This window comes from Leopardus geoffroyi, chromosome D1 (assembly GCF_018350155.1).
Source record: "Leopardus geoffroyi isolate Oge1 chromosome D1, O.geoffroyi_Oge1_pat1.0, whole genome shotgun sequence".
Classification (NCBI taxonomy): Eukaryota; Metazoa; Chordata; class Mammalia; order Carnivora; family Felidae; genus Leopardus; species Leopardus geoffroyi.
Genome location: NC_059329.1, coordinates 77942892 through 77967779, shown reverse-complemented (window position 1 = coordinate 77967779; position 24888 = coordinate 77942892). Strand labels below are relative to the sequence as shown.

Below are 24888 nucleotides of genomic sequence, written 5' to 3'. Positions count from 1 at the left end.
ATCCTCTCATTTGCAAAACAGAGTTGACAACAATATCTACCACAAAGGGTTGTTTGGAAGATTAAATGAGTTATGTATGCATATATGAAACCCCAAGATAGTGTCTGGAATTTTATAAGCCCCATATAAATGATTCCTAGTATTAATACCATCATCATCATCATCATCATCATCAAATCCCTTACTCACATCCTCCTCTAAAATGTAATCAAAGGTAATAACACCTAAACAAACAAACAATGAAAAACAGAAACTAAATGAAAAGGAGGAATGAAGATAAAAACAGCACTGAGTCGAACAGCATGTCTCTCAGCTTCTGGAGAAGGAGACAAAGAAAAGGAGACATGGTGGAGCTCCATGTCTTTTCATTTCTAGTTGCCCACAGTGCACTAACGCATAGGGAAAGCATTCCTCAAACTCTTGGAAATGCAAGGATCTTCATCTAATGCATATTGAGCAAAGTAATAAAACGTGTCCTCCAATGTGATTTAACAAAACTGGAGGGGTTTCTTCATTTTGTTTGCTCTTGGTGAAATCTGAGGGTTTCATTCAACAAAAGTGGCTGACTTTGGACAAGGGACAGGGTAATAAGTCCAGATTATGCAGCTTTTAGCTGCCTGGCTATATTCATGGGAGAAGCTTGGAGAAGCTTGAGCATTCTAAGGGACTATATTGCAGAGAGCCACCTTCACAAATAAAGTGTTTCTGACAGCAGCTGAATGAAAACTCAGGTTTGAGGTCTTGCATGAGGACGGAGAGCAAAGGATAAAAAAACAACCCTGCTCATTATATCACCACAGTAAGAATGAAATCTCAATCGTCATTATTTGTCATTAGGACTGACAAGGCAGTATGTGGATGCAGGGGGAACAAATGGAAAGAGAAAATGTACAGGTCATTAGAAACCCAAGGGAGGAAAACAAAGAGAAAGAAATGTGAAGGAGAACAGGAAAATGAGCGTAAGAAGTTCAGCCCATCTGTCTCTTCTCCTGCAGAGACTCAGACCCTGGAGATGGTTGATGTGGATCTTCCTGCACAGCCTGGACCCCATGCAGCATGGAGATCTCTAAGGCTGAGAATAGCTTCCTCACCTGAAACTTAAAAAAAAAATTGACATGGTGCCAGGGTTGGTGGCTCAGTTGGTTAAGCGTCCAACTTTGGCTCAGGTCATGATCTCAGGGTTCACGGGTTCGAGCCCCATGTCAGACTCTGTGCAGACAGTTTAGAGCCTGGAGCCTGCTGCAGATTCTGTGTCTCCCCCTTGCGCTGCCCCTCCCCTGCTCTCATTCTCTCTCTCTCTCTGTCTCTCTCTCTGTCTCTCTCTCTCAAAAATAAATAAACATTTTTTAAAATGTTTAAAAAAATCGTCATCGGGAGTACCTTGAAGGCAGTCCACCTTTGGGAACTTGGGGGATTAAGAAAAATATTTTCTCAGCAAAGTCCTGATGTGCAAAAGCCTTTCCTCTCACCTCTGTGTGGCCTGTCTGGGCACCCGGGCGTGCTGCGGATACTTCAGTGAGGAGATTGGACTTATGGATCCATGAGAGCAGGGGCTGATTTCTCACCACGCTATGGACAGTGACTTGCACAGTGTAGGTGCTAATAAACCTTTGTTAAATGAATACGTAAATTAGTAAATGAGCCACAGAAAAGCCAATTGTCAGGAGCACTGTCTGTAAACAAGCACGGGAATAATAAGCTACAGATAGTAATTTAAATATCCATCACGGTTATAGAGGTTATAAGTGTGTATATGTGACTTTGCATTTCCCCAAATCATCCACACAAGCAGAAAGATAAAGGGAAAAAAAGATGCAAAATTAAAATTTTCATAAATAAGATACTAGTTATGTAGATTAAATATGGCTCATGTTATGTAACAGAATATTAGACTCTAGAACTCTGTTGTTCAAATAGGAGACTATGCATGCAATATTGTTCAGTGGAAAAATTGGTTTGCAACGATAGATCGAGTATGACTTCAAATTCGAAAATTGCAAAACCTTTTTGTCCATTTTTCTTATAAAGATTCCAGAAATGTTAACAGTGCTTATCTCTGGATAGTGAGATTATCAGTTATCTTCACTTTCATTGTTTTCAATACTGTCCTTTACCTAATGAAGCTCCCTTCCCTTATACTACATTTATAATCAGAAGATTAATAAAGTGATTTAAAGATAAAAATAAATCACTCTTTTGCTGTGGCCAAATAGTCTGTATCTCGTTCTAGGGAATCTTTAGGAAGTTAATTATGCTGTCTTACACCTGGTTCCCCTACTTGGAAAATACAAATACTAACACTGATATGTGGCCTTTCAATTTTACAAGGCAGATAGATGTGTGGATGAAATGGGGTAACACATAAGAAAGCATTTTGCAAATTACAACATACCTGAAACATATAACACTCCACATGGGGATAGCCATTGGGATGAGGAGGAAAAGGGGAGAATGAAGAGAAAGGGAAGATGAGGTAAAAGCACATGAGGGTGGCCCGTGGTAATATCTGGAGACAATAGAACACTTCTCTTACAGAACTGTAAACTTTTGTATTACAGAATTGGGGAAATTATAGGTCCAAGACACTTTCATTCTTGACAAAGATGTGCAAAGATGGCATGTCAGGCTCCATAAAAATTAGTCTGGGTGTCTGGGTGTCTGGCTGTTGTTTCTTTGTGCAGAGGATTTCAGGAAGAGACAATACATTCCTTCACTTCCCCCCCCCCCCACACACACACACACACTGAGCTTATGTAAGTCGTGGATATGTGGTAGTGGTTGAACTGATAAATATTCTCCAATTAATTTCTTAAATTAAGTCCTGGCTAAAAAAGAAGATAAAAATAAAAACAAAGCACAGCTTACTGTGCTACTTCTTTCCACATCCACAACATGCTCTGTGTCCCTTGATCCAGTCAGTTTCATGTATTGACCCTCAGTGTCATCATTAGTTAAACAAGGAGTGTTAACTAAATCATCCCAGAAGTCCTGTTGAGTAGTAAAGTTCTATGACTCTAAGATCCCAGTGCTATATAATTATGGTCTTCCCCTTCCACACATCTGTAACATTGGGAATCAGAGCAAAATGATCACTTTTCCAGTAACACAGACATTCCACTGGCCGCTACCTTGATAAATCTCTCTCACCGCTTGCTGGTTTGGCTGACACATTATACCCTATGATGCTGTTACTCTGTTTTACCTTGGGAAACTTATTTAACCTTTACTAGCTTCAGTTTCTTCCTTTGTAATCTGGGAATAAAAAGAGTAACTACTGGGGGTCATTGTGGAGTTTTGTGAGATACTTTAAATAGAATGGTTAGGACAGTGTCCAGCACAACCAACAAATGCAATCCAAATTGTATAGTATCCTTGACATGACAACTTTTGAATTTTTTCCTAAAAATTTTTAAGCTTAGCACAAATGTTATGAGAAGTCCATCACTGAAAGATAGAGTTTGACTCAGAGACCTATTCCTTGATGTAAAACTCTGTCTAGGGAACCACATCCCATACAATCTAAAGAATGCCATGTTTTTCCATTAAATCTCAAGTAGCTAAAAAGATTATTATTCTTGAGCCTAGATTTGGCCTCATTGGAGCACACAAAAGTTAAATTTGCATTAATGTTACAAACTAAATAAAATAAACCCAAATTAATGTATTGTATTTTTACAAAAGGATAAATAGAGCATTTTATTAACTTTTTTTTTTTTTTTTGCAGCAACAAAATGATAGTCCATATCTTTTCATTCAACACAACAAAAGCCATGATCACATTACATCACTTTGAGACACAAAGCAAAGGATGTTTTTATTTTCTCAAGGTTCAGGGATGGTTTGCATCTTTAAAACAAATGTTATGTTTTCTATTTGCAGTAGCGGGATTTCCAGTCACTAGCACAGTACAATGAACCAATGAACAGATCAAATATCCAGAGTAGACAATTAAATACACCAATCATATTTTGCATTGAATTGGGAAATGTGTTATTATCATTTAGAACATTATAAAGAGGTCTGATGTCAACTTTTTGAAAGAAAAAAAATCATTCCAACCACCCAGACAGCTACCACAAGCAAAATGAAGATAATATACAGACAGGAAATTGTATGCATTGCACTTATTGCTTGGAACACAAATGTTGCAATTCCTGTTGAGTTATATTAAGAAATGACAAGCAAAATGCCTCTGCCCCCATCTAAAATTCTATGACTCTATGAAAGTAGAAATTGCAGTCCCCTAACCCAACATGAGGTGTATGCTATTTTTGGTCTTTTGTGAAGATTGTTTATTATGTTTTTGTGTGTGGATATGTATAAGATATACAGATATATATATAGATATAATTTTTAATATAATTTATTGTCCTATATATTTAAGACAAAGATCTTTTAAATGGGACTTTAAATAATAAAATTGTCTACTTACAGTATCTCTATTAAGTTTATCTTTTCATATTATATATAGCTCTGTGGCACAAGGTTAATATAGTATTTCATTATTAAGGAAGAAGAATATCTAAACAATTTTCTATTTCTTTTGTTGTTAATATTGCATTTTAAGGGATATATCTCCATAGTAAATTTCTTATTAGATTCTTTATGGCATGTGTATCTTTTTTTTTTCTAATGCAAGTTACAACCAGTACAAAGTTGTAATAAAAAATACATTAAAGTCTATTTACTTTTTATATTTTTTTGCAAAAAAGTTATGTGATATGCTACATGAAACGTCAGATTTTGTTGAAGTGTGAAGTGTTTTATACTGTTAGGTAAATGAATGGAAGAACATGAAGCATACCCCCCACTTTACAAGTTCTCTTTCACAGATATAAGTATATGCGCACAAGCATTTCATATAAAACACTGCAAGATATTTCTTTTCAGAACCAACAAAATATTCCACATTATGTAATAACAATAATTATTTAGTACACCTTGCTAGTTGCTAGCCCACAATATTCTTCTCTAATTGAGAGATATATCAACTCTATAATTTATATTCAATAAATGTTGCCAACACCTGATGCAGCCAACATGACATCTTTAGTTTTCTTAACAGGACTTCTGCATGATACCTTGCAATACAGTGTAACAAATATATAAGTGCATTTTGCATGATCAAGTAGCTTTGGCTCCTAACCTTTGTAGGATGGGATGTGCCAACTGTTTTAGTTGTGCTTTATTAAATGGTGATGAGTTTTAGCTCACATGAATCCAAAGAGTAACTACTTGCTTCTACAATTTTGACCAGTCAACCATTAAATCACAGACGCAAAAATGGATGACCTGAATGGAAGTGATGGCATTTCACAACTTCTACAGATTGCACTTGATGGAAACTTCATGAGTTTTTTTCTTTGTTTGTTTGTTTTTTTGATTCGTTTTTATAGCAAGAGTTGCCTGGTTGATATGTTTATGTGTTTACATCACTTTTTTTTTTAATTTTTGTGCAATCACAATTAATTTAATCACAAACACTAAAAATAAATCCAGCAATTAGCTTTGTTATGAATAATCATCTCGGTCCTTATAGGTGTATGAGTCTTGTACTTCTTCTTGTACGAATTCCTCTTTCTTTTCCCAACCATTTGGCCAACCTCCATTGGCCTGTGTTGTGGCACCATAAGACTTGGTGGTACCATAATTTATATAATTTTGAGTAATGTCCCCTGTCTCTTCATCAAGCTCATCTTCATGGATAAATCCACATTTTTCTTCACTTGTTTCTTCAGGGTCTGCCCAGGGTTGCTTCTCTCCTGAGGCAAATATTGCGTAAAATATAACTCCGCCATAGTGGACCAGGGCAGCAATCAGGAAAACATACTGCCACTCTTCACGTGACTGTAGTGACAAAAATTGGCATTGTGAGAACAAACTCCCTGTGTTTAAAAAAGCATAACATCTTCTTTGAATGCACCACCATCAAGCTTTTCATACAATGCTATCTTTAGGGGAAACCCCTCTTCTGAGTATATAAAGCAAATACTGTGATAGAAATTTTCCATAATCCTATGACTTTTCATTAATTAACATTTTTTTGTAAATCTCAGGATCTGAAATAAAACTCCAAATATATCTGTGATCTACTAATTTTTAAAATACCCATAATCTCTCTTTTAATTTCCATTCATGTACTTATATTTTTTTCCTCCTATTTCTTTTGTTTATTTCTTTTTGGTGAACCATAATTTTGAAGCTCTACATATAAGGACAAATACCTGATAATAATATTCTCCATTGATACCTGTGGATTCTGAATTGACATTTCCAAATAAAGCTCAGAAGACTTCTATTTTCATGTTCTAATAAGCTAAGAGAAAAAAGTTTTTTTGTTGTTTCGCCAAACCAGAAATATAAGAAATATTAAAAGGTGTTGGAAACCATATTGTTTATTGGTTGGGAAAGAAACCTTCCTCAGAGTTCCTCGAGAGAGATTTTCTTCTGAGCCTCATTTATCTCCCTTACTCAGAGGTCTGGTGACAGGACCACAAAGAGAATGTCAAACAGAACACAGGAACTTTTTTTTACAAGAGAGAATCTTCTAAAACTAACACTTCCATCTTACCTTATTCTTTGTCATTGCACCAACAATGATAGGGCAAACCATTCCTGACAATGTGCCAACACCATTTGAAATGCCCATTAAGATACTTGCATATCTCGGAGCAATATCCAAGTGGTTAACATTGAAACCTGAAACATACACACAAGCTTAAACTCAGAGAATCCTAACCCTCTTAGAAGTGGGTGACTGTAGAATATTCTCTACCACACTCATCGCCCTCTTTAGAAGATACTAGGTATACAGCCTGTGCTCAATAAGTATTTTTTGATAATCTAGCTCAGGGATATAATGGGAGTATGAGGTATGATTTCTTACACAATACTTAAAATGTGATGCTCACACTACAGAGAGATTTTCTCTGAAGGAGAAGAAGGAGAAGGAGAAGGAGAAGAAGAAGGACAAGAAGAAGGAGAGGAAGAAGGAGGAGGAGGAGGGTAAGCAGGAGAGAAATTAGTAGTAACAAATCCAAGTAATTATTTCTAAATGTTTATTCTTTTTATTTTCTAGTGGAAATATTATAAGTAACTTTTCAACAGTCAGAATATTAAAGAGGAAAGGAAAGTGTGTGTGTGTGTGTGTGTGTGTATTAACAGCAAAAATCAGGGTGTTACATTTATAAATTTAAAAAACATATCTTACCAGAAATAGCAAATCCACTGAATCCCACTGCAAGTACCAAGAATGAGATAGCTACACCTCTAGTATGAGAATAGCCAACAACCAGAAGCAGTGTTGCTTCCATGCCAAAACCTTCAGAAACAAACACATAGAAACACTTCACAAATTTGTGTAAATTTTTCCAATGAGCTAAAACTGCTAAAAACGTTCATGCCTATCTGACATAGCAAACCATTTCAGGAAGTCAATTTTAAAAATAATAAGAACAGTATATGCACAGGGATTACTGAAGCCTTTCATTTTAATAAAAACATTGAAGACAATCTTCAGTTTCAGTGGTGGGCAGGGAAAGTTGGTTATGTGGTTACTTAAAACTAGAAATTATGAAAATTTGAAGATAGAGAAATGATTATAAATGAACAACGAAGACACAAATTGTGCTGCATATTTGATACGCACAGAAAAATTTACTCACTCCTGTAGATCAGCAGTTTGTGAGCCAAAATCATGTCCTTAACATCACTTATGTACTTACCACCACAATTCATGATCTTTCTTACTGTAGTTGTTGAAAGAATTTGCTTGCTTCTTAGAAAATCTGCAATCTGCCCTCCAATGGGTACAATAATTGTCATTACCAAGTGTGGCACAGCAGATAGCATGCCAACCTGAAGGGGAAAAAAAAGAAGAGACATACATGTGACCATAAGTAATATGGGCAACTTAATGGTCTTGGTTTTCTGAATCCATCATAAACTCTTTATGGAAAAAGAAAGGAAATAAAATACTGTCTCCAAATGACCACTTAGTCCTAGAATAAGCAATAACTTCCACAGAATAAATGAGAAAAGCTAAGTAAATTTACTTTTTGTCTTTTGGAAGAGAATGCTTTTTTTCTGTGTGATGAATCAGTAAAATTTGAGTTTATGAATAAATGATCTTGAATCTTATCAGAGACTGATTCACATTTATGTGCCCATATTATACTCTTTTTTAAATTTTTTTTAACGTTTTATTTATTTTTGAGACAGAGAGAGACAGAGCATGAACGGGGGAGAGGCAGAGAGAGACGGAGACACAGAATCGGAAGCAGGCTCCAGGCTCTGAGCCATCAGCCCAGAGCCCGACGGGGGGCTCAAACTCACGGACTGCGAGATCGTGACCTGAGCTGAAGTCGGATGCTTAACCGACTGAGCCACCCAGGCACCCCATTATATTCTTAAATGTGTTTGGAAAACTTCATCATTAGTGGGTGAGAGAGAGATAGAGACAGAGACAGACTCAGAGGCACAAGAAACATATTGGATAAGGCTGGAAAAGGCTACATTTAAATTTTTTTTTAATTCTTAATAAGGCTAAAAACTTTAAGTGCAATTTAAATGTGTATCTCTTATGAGTTTCATAGTTAGTTTCTAAGCTAAATTTAGCCCGGAAAATGAAAATAAGTTCTTTAATTTTAGGTATTTTCTATGTCAAATGTCAATCTTTTGGTCACATTGTCCTGCAGTGGTATATAGTTTCTGTATTAATTTCATACGAAATAGCTCGTATCTAACCTAGAAGCATCAATTCAACACACATTTTTTGGCCAGTAATTATGTGCAAGGTACTCTTCTCTAGGCATCATGAAGGCAGGAAGTATGAGGAAAACGCATTTTAATTGTATACATGGACTTAGTAAATTTTGAATATAAACATATAAGGAAGTGTTTTCCCTAAGTATACTTTGAAGCACAGTTCTTGGCAAATTATAAGTACTGGGAAAAAGCCTATTATTTGTGTATAAAAACGTCTTCCATGTTAGATCATTGAAAGTTCAAGACAAAGATTGCTGTATTTTACAATGGCATAAGTATAGTACCACAAACACAGAGTCAGGCTGTTACAATAATTAATTGAGATAGTAAATAACTCCTAAATAGCTTAAATATATGAGTTATTTAATTCTATCTCTTTTATCCAGATGAAAGTTTATTATATTCTCTCGTATTGATGAAGAGAGTGTAATTTAAAAGGGCTAAGTGATTTCCAGAACCAAATATTGAGCCATTTTCACCTGAGTCAAAAAACTGGGCTTTTAACAATTTATGGTTAGTACTATTAATCATCTGAGAAAGAAAAATCAAATAAAACCAGTTAACATGTGTGAATACGTTTAGTTCAGTTCAAAACCTGGCATTTAGGATAGCCAACAGGCACATGAAAAGATGCTCCGCGTCACTCCTCATCCGGGAAACACAAATAAAAACCACACTGAGATATCACCTCATGCCAGTCAGAGTGGCTAAAATGAACAAATCAGGAGCCTATAGATGCTGGAGAGGATGTGGAGAAACGGGAACCCTCTTGCACTGTTGGGAATGCAAACTGGTGCAGACACTCTGGAAAACAGTACGGAGGTTCCTCAAAAAATTAAAAATAGATCTACCCTATAACCCAGCAACAGCACTGCTAGGAATTTACCCAAGGGATGCAAGAGTGCTGATGCATACGGGCACTTGGTACCCCAATGTTTATAGCAGCACTTTCAACAATAGCCAAATTATGGAAATAGCCTAAATGTCCATCAACTGATGAATGGATAAAGAAGTTGTGGTTTATATATACAATGGAATACTACTTGGCAATGAGAAAGAATGAAATATGGCCTTTTGTAGCAATGTGGGTGGAACAGGACAATGTTATGCTAAGTGAAATAAGTCATACAGAGAAAGACAGGTACCTTATGTTTTCACTCTTATGTGGATCCTGAGAAATGTAAGAGAAGACCAGGGGGAGGGGAAGGGGGAAAAAAAGTTACAGAGAGGGAAGGAGGTAAACCACAAGTGACTCTTAAAAACTGAGAATAAACTGAGGGTTGATGGGGGGTGGGAGGGAGAGGAAAGTGGGTGATGGGCATTGAGGAGGGCACCTGTTGGGATGAGCACTGGGTGTTGTATGGAAACCAATTTGACAATAAATTTCATATTTAAAAAAAACTGGCATTTTTTTTTTTTTTTAATTTTTTTTTTCAACGTTTATTTATTTTTGGGACAGAGAGAGACAGAGCATGAACGGGGGAGGGGCAGAGAGAGAGGGAGACACAGAATCGGAAACAGGCTCCAGGCTCTGAGCCATCAGCCCAGAGCCTGACGCGGGGCTCGAACTCCCGGACCGCGAGATCGTGACCTGGCTGAAGTCGGACGCTTAACCGTCTGTGCCACCCAGGCGCCCCAAAAAAAAACTGGCATTTAGTAGAGGCTCCACAAATGTGAACGAAGTAAAAGTATAAGCTAAATTGACATTAAAGCAAACATTGCTTTTCAGAACAGCACCTTGAAAAAAGCAGAGTGTTCTTTATTCTTAACTACAGTAGATATATTTAAAGCAACCACTGTGTAGAGAGAAACCATCAGACAAGAAAACATTCTGAAATACACCATGCTGGATTTGTGTAGAGTTGTATGTCGTGTGTCTGATATTCAGAGGCAGACAAAGCCTAAGAGTGACTGCATTTCTGAAGTCCACACAACTGGCCTGCATCTTGACCAGTGTGTGAGACATCTGAAAAGTTCTCAAATTGAACACCCTTTGCTATTTACTATCTACTCAATAAACATTTTATTCCTTTGGATAAACAAAGAATAAAGCTATGATTATTACTTATTCTTTCAGGAAAACACTGTGGGAAGTACAAGAAGCTAACAATCTCAAGGTTAATGAGACAGAAGTTGAGAATATTTTAGCACGCTGACTTAATATTTGAAGGTACTGAATCTCCCAGTTCCTTAGACAATGTTTATATATTCTGTATGCGACCTCATCAGGGCCAAGTTGCAGAACTTTGAGTAACTTATTCAACTATCTTCTCAGCTTTTGGTGACTTATCATAATTAATCATTTGCGATCACATGTTATCAGAATGATCAAGACTTTTTGGGAGTATCATTATTTATGATAAACACACAGTACTTTGCTCATTATTTCAAGGCTAAATGTTTTTACATCTAAATATAATTAGATATATATACTTAGATAGATAGATAGATAGAGTTTAGATAGCTATATCTATATATATAGATATAGTTTTTTATCAGTATATATAGACTATAACTGATTGGTTCTTCATAGAAACTCCAGGTCATTAGAATTTGTGCACCCTCCTCTTTGTGCTTCTCCTCTTTGTGCTTCACAGTATGGATTTCCTCTCTCCCGACCTGTGTCACAGTCCTTGTAGAAATTGGCAGGTTACCACGCAACAAAGAGCAGCCACTCAACACTTCTTCTCTGCCCCTAAATGTGAAACTCAAAAGGAAATCAATGTCTCCTGTCACTTGTTATCTCTTGTAACCTGACCTCTCAAAGGACTGGTTAATCCAAGCACTGGCCTTCCCTTGATATACCATTTTCAACATACATATGTGCATATATGTGTGTGTGTCTGTGTGTGTGTGTGTGTGTGTGTGTATGTTTCTGCTTTACCTGAGTCAGTCTACCTGAATATTAAGCTATTATACTTGTCATTGAGTCTGCAAGATACTCAATTTAACTAAGGTTGTAGAAAACTATCCTCCTTTTAAATATATTTTAATGTTTATTTATTTATTTATTTTGAGAGAGAGAGAGAGAGAGAGAGAGAGAGAGAATACCAATCAGGCTCTATGCTGTGAGCACAGAGTCTGACACGGGGTTTGATCTCCCCAACCATGAGATTACAACCTGAGCCGAAATCAAAAGCCAGAGCATAACCAACTGCGCCCTCTCCATTTAAATATTTTAGTTTGCTTACATTTCGCTGAGTTCTGAAAGAGGATATTAATGGAACTATTTGTACAAGAGAAAATTGGGGCTGGCAAGCATTCAAACATCAGCACTAGGTTATGTATTGTTTATTGTACAGCTTGGATTCAGAGTCATGCCAGCCTGGATCCAAAACCCATGTTCTATTTATTTTACTACTTCCTTTACACATTTTTCAAGGAAGTCTGTGACTTATTTTAAGCCAGTATAATGAAAATTTTCAAGCCAATCTGTGTGTGTAGAATTTACCTACAATTTTAGTTAAAAATATAGTAAGTGAATCAAATCAACTCATTTGGTTATTGTATTTAGGTTTTGCAAAATATCATGCTTTTACTCAAGCATTTTCAATTAAGTGGAGCTACAGGGCCAGAATGACCACACAGTTTCATTAACATCAGTTGGCTCCTTCAATTTTTCCCCATGAGACCTGACTTTATTAATAGCGTCTCAGTGTCATATTTGTCCTAGATTATGAAAATGGACTCACACCTCCAGCAGCCTTTGTTGAGAAGTATAACACCTCTCAGAGCTTCCAAAGGCTACCCTGCAATGTTTGATCAGCTCTAGAGAGAAGAGGCCTATCTAAAGCAGCCATTCTTCTCAGGAATGGAGGAAACAGTTTCCTTAGAAACAGGGATTACAAAAGAGCTCTTAGAATAGCTTCTCCTAAACTCAGGTTTTCTTCAATTCCAGGCCTCTGATAGTCTTTCAAGTAGAGACATAATATGAATAGCGAGCCCAGCTGGACATATGTAATGACATGAAGAGAAATGGCAAGTCCATTGCCAGCACAGACAAGTGTATTCAGTACTCAGCAAAGGGCTTGGCAGAGATGGTATTCAACAGATACTTTGCTAAGTGCTTAAATGAACATAGGGTCTACCTGAATTTGAATAGCATAGTAAAGGGAAATGAAACATAAATTAAAGGATCAGGGCTTCAACTCGATCCTGGCATATATTATCAGCTTGGCCATAGGCAATTTAAATACCTTCCCTAGTTTGTTTCCTCATCAATAGAAATGATGATAGTTATCCAGCTGGTCAACCAAACAAGGTTGTTTATGAATATGAAAGGACCTTGTAAATTTCAAATCCTTCTATAAATATGAAGTTGTATTTTCATTTTCATTTTATCTTTATGGAATATCTCAAAATGATTACATTTTCACAGCTACGAACGAATGTCTGTAGCATTTAGCATACTGTGCTGTAACTGGTAACTAATTGCTTTCGTCTATACCACCAAGCTGTGAACTCTTGCGGACAGGAACCATGTTTTTATTTCTGAATCCTACACATCTCATATTCAACAAAAGCTTGTAAAATGAATAAATAAATGGCACATAAGATTGTTTTCAGCTTTTTTTTTTTTTTTTTTGCTATCTCAAATCTTTTAGCCAGAGAGATTTTTTTAAGTTTATAGGAATTTTTTTAAATTTTTTTCTTTTACTTGAGTGTAGTTAACACACAATGTTACATTAATTTCAGGTGTATGACAAAGTGCTTCCACAAGTCTATATATTTTGCTACACTCACCACAAGTGTGGCTACCATCTGTCACCACACAATGGCATTACAATATCATTGACTGTGTTCCTTATGTTGCGTCATTTAATCCAATGACTTATTTATTCCATAACTGGAAGCCTGTATCTCCTGCTCCCCTTCACTCATTGTGCCCATCCCTTATTCCCCACCCTTCTGGTAATCCCCAATTTGTTCTCTGTATTTACACATCTGATTCTGCTGTTTGTTTGTTTCTTCATTTCGTTTTTTTTAGATTACACATATGAGTGAGATCATAAGGTATTTGTCTTTCTCAAAGTCTGACTTATTTCATCTCATATAATACCCCCTAGGTCCATCTATGTTGTCACAAATGGCACAATCTCATCCTTTTTGTGGCCACATAATATTCCACTGTGTGTGCACGTGTGCACGTATGCGTGTGTGTTATGTATGACATCTTCATTATCCATTTGTCTATCAATAAGGACCAAATCAAAATAAACTTTTACATGGAAAAGAGAGCCAGACAGATTTTTGAAAGCATTGAAGAAGAGATTGGTAATTGTATAAATACAATTCCATTTTTTGTTCACTGTAACACTATCTCTGATCTGAGACTTAAAGAAAGTTATGTTTCTTTACAGGGGAAAGGCTCCAGAGCTACACACCCCAACTGAGATATAAGCTCCATGAGGGCAGAGACCAGGCTGATTTTGCCTGTATTTCCATCAACAAAGAGCAGTTTCTAGCAGACAGCTGAATGAAGCAGACATTCAAACACCTTACTCAGTCTCTTTCCCAGAAGTTATTTGTTAGATAGATGACACATAAATGAGTAACTTATAAAATTTAGAAGATAGAATGTTGGCAAAGAAACTTAATATTCAGCTGAACACAAAAATAATGCACTAGTTAAACAGGATAATTTTTACATACCTTGCTGATTTCAAATCCAAAGACTTCCTCAAAATATGCCGGCTGACTAATAAGCAATAAGTAAAAAGTCCAGCTTCTGCAGAAGTTTGCAACAATTATTGCATAGACAGGCATAGATGTAAAAAATTTCCTCCATGGAGTCTTGAATTTCTGAAATCCCAAACAGAGAGCCATTCTGACCATTTAAAATATGTTCTAACTTAAATGGGAATAATAAGTGCTTTGCATTTTCAGGATGTATATGTTGGGGCATGAGTAGGAGGTAATGAACAGTTCATTGCAAGTCTAATTAATCTTTGCTGCATGAATAATCATTGGAATAAAAAAAAAGATATCAGCCTCTTCTGATTAGATAGTTCACATTTTAGGAATATGTAAGATCCTATGTTATAGAAAACAATTCCAAAAGCACAGATCCTAGTTGCTAAGACGTTTTTTTGCAATGACAGATCATGACTTAGCTAAAGATCATTGCCATATCAGTGACCTTGTTAGTATCCAAAATATCTCATCTAAAACATTGAAAATCCAATATAGTTAGAAGAAAAATAAGAAAAAATAAGAGTGCAATATTCTAGACCCTATCTAAAGTCAATAATATGACTACAGATCTATAAATTCTCTTGAAAGACAATGGATTTCAATATAAATTCTGTGATGCTAAAGTGCAAGGTTCTGTAAAACTCATATAGTATACAGCTGGATTAAAGTGGCCACCCATCACACCATGGGCACATGATAATTAGTTATTTGTGATATTGAAAACATTTCAAAATTAACAACCTAAACATGATTGGTTTTGCTTATGATAACCATTAAAAAATTATACCTAATATTCCTAAAGATCCTCTATATGCCCAAACATAAAGCAATTTTCTTCTCCCCCTCAAGACTAATATTTTCAGACCTGAAAATGTCTCTCCTATTCTCAAGCACTTTCTCAATGACCTTATTTTGAATGTCAAAATAGAGTTTGGTGAAGAAACAATAGCCTAAAATAACTCTGTTTAACGCGAGGTTGGGATCCTTGAACCGACCAAATTAGTAAAAGAAGAGACAACCATTTTTTGCACAGATTTGGTAATTATTCCTGGATATAGAACCTTAGAATTGCTAGTCTTGATTGTGACTCTAACCAAACCTTTCAAGATCACTTTAAAAGTAATATAGTAAGAAATTATATTTTGTGATCACAAATATATATAAGACAAAAAAGAAAAACAAACAAAAACAAAAACACAGCCTAATAACATATAATGAGTGCTGTGGCTTTGAATAAAAATATCCAGTGACAACATCATAAATGAATTTCTTAAAATTCAATATGCTCTGGGAAAACAATGCCAAATAAATATGCTTATTTCACAGGTAATAAAAATTGTCAAATACAGGGATGTCAGCATTGTATTATTATGTTTGTATGAGAAATAACTTCAGAATATTATTAAAAGTAAATAACTTTTTCCTGCTGGGAAAGTGTTTCTATTTTTCAGACCTGGAACATCTCTGCTAAGAACTTTTTTCTTCAGGTTGTAAAATATTTCATCAAATGTAAGATATATCTAATTTTATACCTTAAAAATTGTTAGGGGTCGTAGGAGGGCTTATACCATTTTGATAACAGTGTACTTACTGACCTGGCTGTTTGCTTCATAAGTGTGTTTACAAAAATTAAGCAAGTTGTTTGCTTAAGATTTATGCATTTTTCTGTATGCATGTTATATTTAATTTTTTAAGGAAAAAAAAGATTTAAAAGACAATACAGTCAGCTGCAATGTGTGATCCTTAATTGGATGCAGATTCCAAAGAAATAGCTGCACAGGGCATATGAATATAGACCAGGTGTTCATATTGGGACTGGGTATTAGAAATTTGAATACAATCTAGGTATTAGGCACTATCAGGGAATTATTTTTAATTGTTTTAGGTATAATAATAGCCCTTAAATTGTGAAAGAGGATTTTTATTTTTTTAGAGAGGCATATGAAGTATTTGTGGGTCAAGTGTTTTAATACCTCATTTACTTTGAAATCATTCAGAAATAAGAAAAGTGAAATAGATAAGGCAAGATGTTAACAACTGTAGCATCTATGCCGTGGAGACATGGATGTTTCTGTTACTGTTCTTTCTGCTTTGCTATATATTAAATTTGTTCACAATAAAAAGCTAAAAATAACTAAAGTCCAAGTACCATAACTGGAATATAATCTCATTTTTAATTTTCTTTTGGATTTCAAGAAAGTATAAAACATCAGTAAGAAGTAAATACTATGTTCAGAAAAGCAGTAAGGTAAGGAAATTGGGAGTTTGAGATTATCTATGCTGTTTTATCAAGCTACCAGCTGCTCTTTTTAATGTCATTTCCAGAAATTGGTTTTCACTTAGACTAAATTTTTAACTGTTTAAAAGCATATGTCTGATTTAGACACACAATCTCTCAAGAACTGGTAAGTAAAAGAGGTATATTAAACAATGAAAATATAGGCCGATCAGATCATTTTTGGGCTAGAAATTGAGGGTAAATTCTGAACTCACCATGGATCAGCCTATATTTAGCTTCTGTGCACAGCGACCACTGCTGGTGGGCACCAGAGTGCACTGCCAACACCCACGCCATCCCCACATCACCACTTGTTCCCTAAGTAGCCACCATTAGAAACCATCAGGCCATTTACAGAAGGAAACAGGAAGGGGAAAGTTCTAATGCCAGTCTGTCCCATTCATGGGACTACCATAAGAATACTGTTTTTAAGTACTGAAGTTTCACTTCTGTATGATATCCAATATGGGATTTTTCCTAGTCATTAAAGGCCTCAACACTAGTGGCTGATAGACCTTTGAACCTAGGATGAGGTGTAAAAGACAGGCCTTCTCTAACAAATGAAGTAGAGAATCTGCTGGAATAAAATACAATTCGAATGAGGAGAGGAGCCTTTAAAAGAAAGAGAAGCATAATGTTAAGAGACACTGGTTCTTCAGCCATGCATGGTGCCTTCTATCTCTCAGCATAAGGAAATTGAGTTTCTGTTCAGGTGCTGAATTATTGCACCTATCTAAATACGTGAGTTTTGTTCCCCAGTTTTTAATAGTACCAGATGGCTATTTACCAATTAATATTTATGATATATTAATGTCAGGGGGACTAAAATATTTGCATTATTGACACAGAATGCATTTCTGTCTCCATAGATTCCATTCAAGAAAGCAAATCAGAATAAGGAAAGGGGTTCATGTTATATGAATACTTTATCTTCATAACAATAATCCTGAAAATTGTAAGATTTTATCAATAACAAGATTGTATTATGCTAAGAATATTTTCATGTCAGCTATTATTGACATTCTAATGATTTAAGATTTCTTAAACCACATGTAGCATAAATAGATATGTGTAAAACCTACATTTAGACAATTCAATACACTAATAATAGTCCTTTTCATGATTGTGTTAGCTGATCCGGCATTTCCTGTGATCTGAAATTAACAAATATTTGTTGAATTTGTTTAAATTATGGATCATATTGAACTGTTTATAAAAGCTTATTTAGGTTTATAGTCCTAGCTATAGCCAAGGGAAAATTTGATGATTGAGAAAAGATAAAGAAAAAAAGAAGTTACAGATAAAGAAAGTAGTGACCATTCCTAACTCAGAAAATATGGATGGAGGAAAGAAAACAATCATGATTGACACCAAATTGGTTTCGTTGAATTGGGACTCAGAAAGTAGTTTGGTTGGTCAAAGGGAGGTGAGATGAAGAATAAGAACAGGAATATACACCATAATAAAATTCTTACTTCCATTGCACCTAAAAGATTTGCACTCTCTCCAATGCTTTCTTCAATGTACCTACGTTCTTCATCTGTAATGGTAGGATGCTTTGCAGGACTCTCATAAGACACCAAAAGCCAAAACATGTACCAGATCATTCCAAAGCTTCCTGCAAGCAAAAGTTCAAAAGAAAAAAGGCAAAAATCTATCATAAATGTCCTTAGTTAACCATCATTTGCTGGAATAAAATGATAGGAATCTCATGACAGACACATTCTATAGAATGTGATTTGGAGTTTATGCTTCTCCAACTGACTTCAGCCATCTATGCTTGTGTTATGTCACTAGACTTCAACCTTCCTGAAGGCTGGTTCTGTAGTTTTATCCCTTTATTAAATAACAGTGATACACGGGAAACTCACAATGAACAATTATTGAATGGCATGGTTTGGAAGATGTTCATACATCCAACAAACATTTACTGAGCACTTACTATTCCAGGCACTCTGCTAAGTGAGAGGTATTTGGTGCACAAGACAAAATTCCTGTCTTCAAAGAGGTTGAGTTCTTTTCTTATTTGCCTTCCATATGAATATGTGAGTGTATTTCCACACACAAAAAAATACTCCTTTCACTCTCCTACTAGCACCTCCAGATCTAGTAAACAGACTATTAAATAAAATCTAGATTATTTTAGCCTAAGTGGCTATTTTTCATTTAAAAAATTCTCTAATTAATGTAGTAACATTTAACACTTTATATGACTATATACCATGTCATTTTCAGTACCACACTGCTGCCTATGGATCACTCTTTGGGCAGATGAAAGTTAAATACAATAAACTGTTTGCAAGTTCTTCTCCATCCCTTTCTGTAGCACTTTCACTACTAAATCATGCCCTTATTGTGCAATGTAAACCTAAAGAATTAATAAAAGAAAAAATTTCAAGTGGTTTATTCTGGTTTCCCAGAGGATGGTCATTTATTTTTGCCTCTTACCGTTCTTTATCCCTTGGGTAACAATCTAAATACTCCTGATCTCTCTAATACTTTTTTCCTGCTTGTTCAATCTCTAAGAATTGTTTCTTAATACCAGAGATTTTGATATGCCGTGCTTTTTTTTTTCATTACCAAACATGACAGCAAACACAACTGGGGGTTAGATAGTATGTGAACATTTGGTAGAGTGTAGTCGTTGTGGCATATGGGTCTCCCAGATTCAAATCCTGGCTATGTCACTCATTAGATATATGCTCTAATCAATGATGAAATCTCCGTAAACCTCCACTATAAAATGAGATGACTCTTTTTTTTTTTTTTATAAGACTGTGGCAAAGAAGGGTTAAAGGAGATAATGCAACTAGTAACTAGCACAGTGGATGGCACAAAAAAAGCACTCAATAAATGAAAGCTCGTGTAATTCAGTAGTAATTATCATTACCACTAACTGAATGCATCTGCAGTGCCAGACATTTAGCTAATTGCTATATATGCATTATCTGTTTTAATGTAAGCCACTATTCAGTTCATATCTTATTAATTTTTAAATTATTAATAGTGAATGTGTGGCTGGCTCAAAGACCTAATTTTTGTTACACACAGTAGGCAAGTGCTATAATGTGATATTTTCAGAGTATCTAATATCTAAATTTTGTACCATTCAGTGATAAATATTAAATGAGATACAACTTACATAATGGGATTGATTTTCATGAGTGCTTTGTGGAAATTAATATTCTTCCTTTACTGTCACATCATATTCTCAATTAAGTAATGGGTTAAATGAAGGCACAAATCAGAGGATTTAATGGCTGGCCATCCTAACTTGTACTACATTTGCTTTAAACTATACACATGTGCTTTAAATTTCTTAGAATTATGGACTCTTGAAAATCTAATGAAAGATATGGATTAAAATCTGATAAAAATATCTCCCCAGGAAAAAATGTACAAATGCATGTATGGCTGATAATTTTGGGCATTCATGAATCTAAAACCCATCCATGGCTTTTGAACCAGAATAAGAGCTCCTGCTATATAAAGCATATTAAATAATATTCTGCAAATATAAGAATTTGCTCTGATGAGAACATTCTGAAGTGGAAATGGATCATGCCAAATTTGGAAGCAGCCAGATACTGTCCGGTTCTACCTCATGACTTCATTAATATTTCACAGTCTCGGCCCGCATCCAAAGATGGCATTAATCAGTGACATCAGTTGGAATCCAGCTCTCTTATATTTCTCTTTTTCTGATTGTTACAAAAAAAAAAAAAAAAAAGAATCTAGAGAGAGACATTAGGGGTACTTTCAAGGGGTAAGCTTTCTGGTTCTGGTTAGAAAGTGAACAGAAAGGGACTTCAGACTTAGAGTTTCGGGTCCTTTTTTATTTCCATTTGAAGGTTTCATCGCATTTAATTCTGGAATAATGAAGACGAAAATGTCTGTTGCTGCAGCTGACAGTTAATATTTCATCACAAAACTGCACTGCTGCATTAACCCCACTATTGTTTTCCAGCTTTCTACCCCTATTCAGCCTTGATAAGGCAGGGTCAGGGGAATAACTAAGAAAGCAGTAGCAAAGAAAGAAAAGTGGGTGCTGCCTAGCTCTTTCCTCTTAATTGGCTATGAATCAAGAGCTAACTTTTTTTCATATTCAAGGACAATATATGTCATACCATGTCAACGTTGCCACCAGCAATGTAATTTTTTTTCTTTTTTTTTTTTTTAATTTTTTTTTCAACGTTTATTTATTTTTGGGACAGAGAGAGACAGAGCATGAACGGGGGAGGGGCAGAGAGAGAGGGAGACACAGAATCGGAAACAGGCTCCAGGCTCTGAGCCATCAGCCCAGAGCCTGACGCGGGGCTCGAACTCACGGACCACGAGATCGTGACCTGGCTGAAGTCGGACGCTTAACCGACTGCGCCACCCAGGCGCCCCTGTAATTGTTTTTAAAAACAATAAATACCAAGGTAGGGAGAATCATAAAGATAAGACATTTTCCTTGATCTTCCCAAAATATGAAAAAAGGATTATTAATGGGGAAAATGTGAGTAAATGCAGGAGTCTATTCAGTGATCTATCACTTTGTTTTAGTTCACATACATTTCTTTTAACTTTATTGTAGAGAAATGCAACATACCATAGACATAGAATACTGAGGACCAACCAGTATACTGTACGAGAATGCCAGCTAAAGGCATTGCAATCACAGCTCCAGCATATGAACCTAAAGTAGAAGGGAGAATGGGAGGAAGGTAAGTGAAATAAATACAAATTCTGACTTCATCTCACATTTATTGGTTGGCTCCCACTAACCCATAGTTGCACACTTAGGTACATGCACACTTGTACCCCTGTACCTACAAATACATATATATGTCTACATACACAGCCAGTGATACAGGACTACACGAGTGTATCTGACCTACTTCCCTAAGACACAAAAGAGGTATAAAAATAATAAGACTATAATAAAAAATAAAGTAAAAAGACTATGATAAAATTATTTATGAATATATTTGAAAACTTAGATGAAATGGATCATCAACTCCTAGAAAAATAAAAAACGCAGAAGAAATAGAGGATTTAAGGAGACCAGTAAGAATTAAAGAAATTGAACTGGTGGTCAAAAACCTTGCCTCATGTACACACACACACACACACACACACCCCAAATGGTTTTAGAGATGTGCTTTATCGACTTTCGGTTCTTATCCAAGTTGTTCCTAAACTTTTACCTACCATAATTCCATCTGCATGTGGTACTCACCACAAAAGGAGGTGGTTGCCAATCTACTCCTCTCTAGAGGAGGAGCCCATTTACTCCATATCCCATGACATGCTGGGTAGGTGACGCCCTGTGATGGGGGAAGATATATATATCACCATTTAGGATGCAGGGTAACTGAAAAATAAGCTCATTCCCTTCTCTGAGGCTATCTCCTTCAAATGGGCCCAAGGTATTAGAGAAAGCTGCTACTCGTAGCTCTTTGATAATTCCCTGAAATTTCACCTTAAAAACTTTCAGCCCAGATCAAGTAAGACATGGCTTTTTAGTGACCTGTCCAAATTCTCCCCAACCCTCAAGTATTACTCCATTCATCTGCAACTCTGAACAGCTTGAGAAATGTGGGAGGCCTTTTCATGAGGCATTAAATACAGTGATTCCCAAATATAAGGAATCCATACAGAAGAAGGTAAAGCTTAGATCCTTGAAGCTCACACTTCCTAAAAGTAGTATCTAGAACTTAAGACCTTTAAAATAATTATCCATTTTGTGTTATTTTGATCCTATCAAGTTTTTCTTTCTTTTTTGGAGAGAAGGGCTTTAATACTTATCTGATTTACCTACTCTCACTATACTTCAGGAGAATTCTGAATTCCCAAAGAATATAGTCAATGAAACATTTTAGTGAAAACTCAAATCATGATTCGAGTCCAACGGGGACTTGGTATAAAACTCCCAAAAGGTATTAATTCAGGTTATCGCCAGGAAAGGACGGACTCAAAAATTCTTATCATAGCACATTAACAAAAGTGTTTGTCCTTTTTATTTTTTTAAGTTAAATAGTCATTAAACATTTCTTTAATACCACTCAATTCTCGAGAAGAGGAGACGAGCAGTCACAGTTGTACTTTAGTATTATTTAAACACAAAATATCTGATTGCCCAATTTTCCAATTTTTAAGCATACTGTGTAGACACAACCTTATAAAGTGTTTATTTGTAGATCAAGACAAAGATAGCCTGCTGGTTCTGATTAACATGCCAATCTTAAGATGATGTCATCCTGCGGTTCCATACCTCAACAAGTCCCTGCAATATCCTCACAAAGATGACACACCCATAATGCACTCTGGCTGCTGATGGGATTAGCATATTCAGAGTAGAGGTAAGAAGTATGGCAGCTCCAAAAACCCTGAAAAAGAAAAGGAGTTAGCAGATCTAAATATCTCAGGTCAAGTTAATTAAAAGCAATTTTAAGGTACATTGCTTTTTCCAAAAGAATAAAATGTGTTCTGGACTTGATTGACTAGCCACTACAAATAAAAACCTTGACCATCTTGAAATGTTGTATTATTAAAGCACAAGAAATAAAAGAAAGACTCAAGAAATCCAGTTATATTTACTTGTATTTATTTTCTTCATAGATCTAAGCACAAATTGCAAATATTTGACAAATCATTGTACATGTTTTTGGTTTATATCTCAGTCTACGATGTAAGCTGCTTACGGGCAAGAGGATTTTTTTTTCCAGGTATACTGTTATATCCCCAATACAGCACAGTGCCTGACACATAGTAGATATTCACTGAAAAGTTGTCAAAAAAATCATAAATGCCTAAATGGGCTTATGTCTCACATTATACAACTATTTTCAACTTTCTTAAAAGCTGCATATACATAAAAATGTTATGAATGGAATTATATTTTAAACACCCCAAGAAATCTCATGATCGGATCCAGCAACACATGTATTTATAGTGAAAGTAACTATTACTTAATACGTATTTTTTTCTTTCTTTTTTGTGTGAGTGGGGATAGTGTCTGAGGCACACCTCTAGCTGTGTGCATACACACAATACGTCAGAAAAGAATTGCTTTAGCTATGGTACTCACACCTTCATCTATCTATAAGCAAAAATCCCACTTTGTTTTCAAAATATCTTCCACAATGTTCATACTAAGTAAGAAGGATATTCCCTTAACTGGGTAGCTTTAGAAATATTCTCTTGCAGAGAAGTATGGGAACACACTATCTCTAATGAGCTAATTTGTGCATCCTGTGCAAGTTTTCTCAAGTCGACCACTGAGCCTTGAATTCAGTGAAGATTGTTGCCTCATAGAAGCTCTGATTCTTCCATGGGGCACATTTAAGTGTAAGAGTTAAAGCCTGGAGTTTCTGAAAGGGACCTTGGTCATTATTAATCAGCTACTGAAATTTGAGAAATGACTTTATGAAAGGCTAAAGTGGATCAGCTGTTTTTCTATGAATCATAGATCAGGTCAAATACTTTTGTTTACTTCATGTAACCTAATATCTGCCTGTCCTCAGCGGCTTCTCAGGAGGTAAATATCCTGTTCCATTCCTCCTCTCTGCTGTTTGCTGAATAGGTATCTTTAGGTTTGAGTCAAAGAATGACTTATTTCCTAAATGTCTGTCACAAAAGAGGAACTTTCTATTTCTAAAAATGATTACCCTTATTAAAATGCCACCCATCCAGTGACATTAAACTTCTGCCAAACATGGATTTATTTTTTCAGAAAAGAAATGCAAAATCCCAATGACCTGCCTTTATAAAATAAGAGTCCAAAATTGGTACAAAGATTGATTTAAAATGTATTGTCATTGATTATTACCTTCCAGCTGAAAGAATTTCAACCCCTCTTAAAAATGCAATCCGAACATGGCTGTGTGCAAACCCCAGGACATTTTGGAGGCTTCCTTTAAGGCTGATAGGAAGCAAGAGAAAAGGTATAGGGCATGTTTCCTGGACCTAGTGGTAAATGGTGCCTGTTTCCAAAGGCCAGAGTGATGCACATGTTTCTACTGCTCTGGAAGTATGAATGTTTTAGCTGTGTAACAGGATGAAGGCAGGAAGGGCAAAAGACACTGAAGTTTTGGTCATGTGGGTAGGCTGTCTAGGTCCTGCCAAACTCACTCTGCTGTATCCTGTAGCTGTATCTCACTTTG

At 35.8% G+C, this 24888-nt stretch overlaps 1 protein-coding gene across 2 annotated transcripts in view; it reads right to left on the bottom strand.

The window, feature by feature from the left end:
* Nucleotides 1-3784: 3784 nt before the first annotated feature.
* Nucleotides 3785-24888, bottom strand: part of SLC17A6 (solute carrier family 17 member 6) — a 41958-nt gene continuing 20854 nt past the window's right edge. For both annotated transcript variants that reach the window (XM_045484790.1, XM_045484791.1), the window contains exons 4-12: nucleotides 22998-23112; nucleotides 21963-22050; nucleotides 21333-21419; nucleotides 18214-18356; nucleotides 14419-14568; nucleotides 7725-7857; nucleotides 7211-7321; nucleotides 6572-6699; nucleotides 3785-5847 (exon numbers count right to left, since the gene is read on the bottom strand). In XM_045484790.1, coding sequence (XP_045340746.1) covers nucleotides 5512-5847; nucleotides 6572-6699; nucleotides 7211-7321; nucleotides 7725-7857; nucleotides 14419-14568; nucleotides 18214-18356; nucleotides 21333-21419; nucleotides 21963-22050; nucleotides 22998-23112 — 1291 coding nt within the window. In that variant the 3' untranslated portion in view covers nucleotides 3785-5511. The remainder of the gene's footprint in view (nucleotides 5848-6571; nucleotides 6700-7210; nucleotides 7322-7724; nucleotides 7858-14418; nucleotides 14569-18213; nucleotides 18357-21332; nucleotides 21420-21962; nucleotides 22051-22997; nucleotides 23113-24888) is intronic.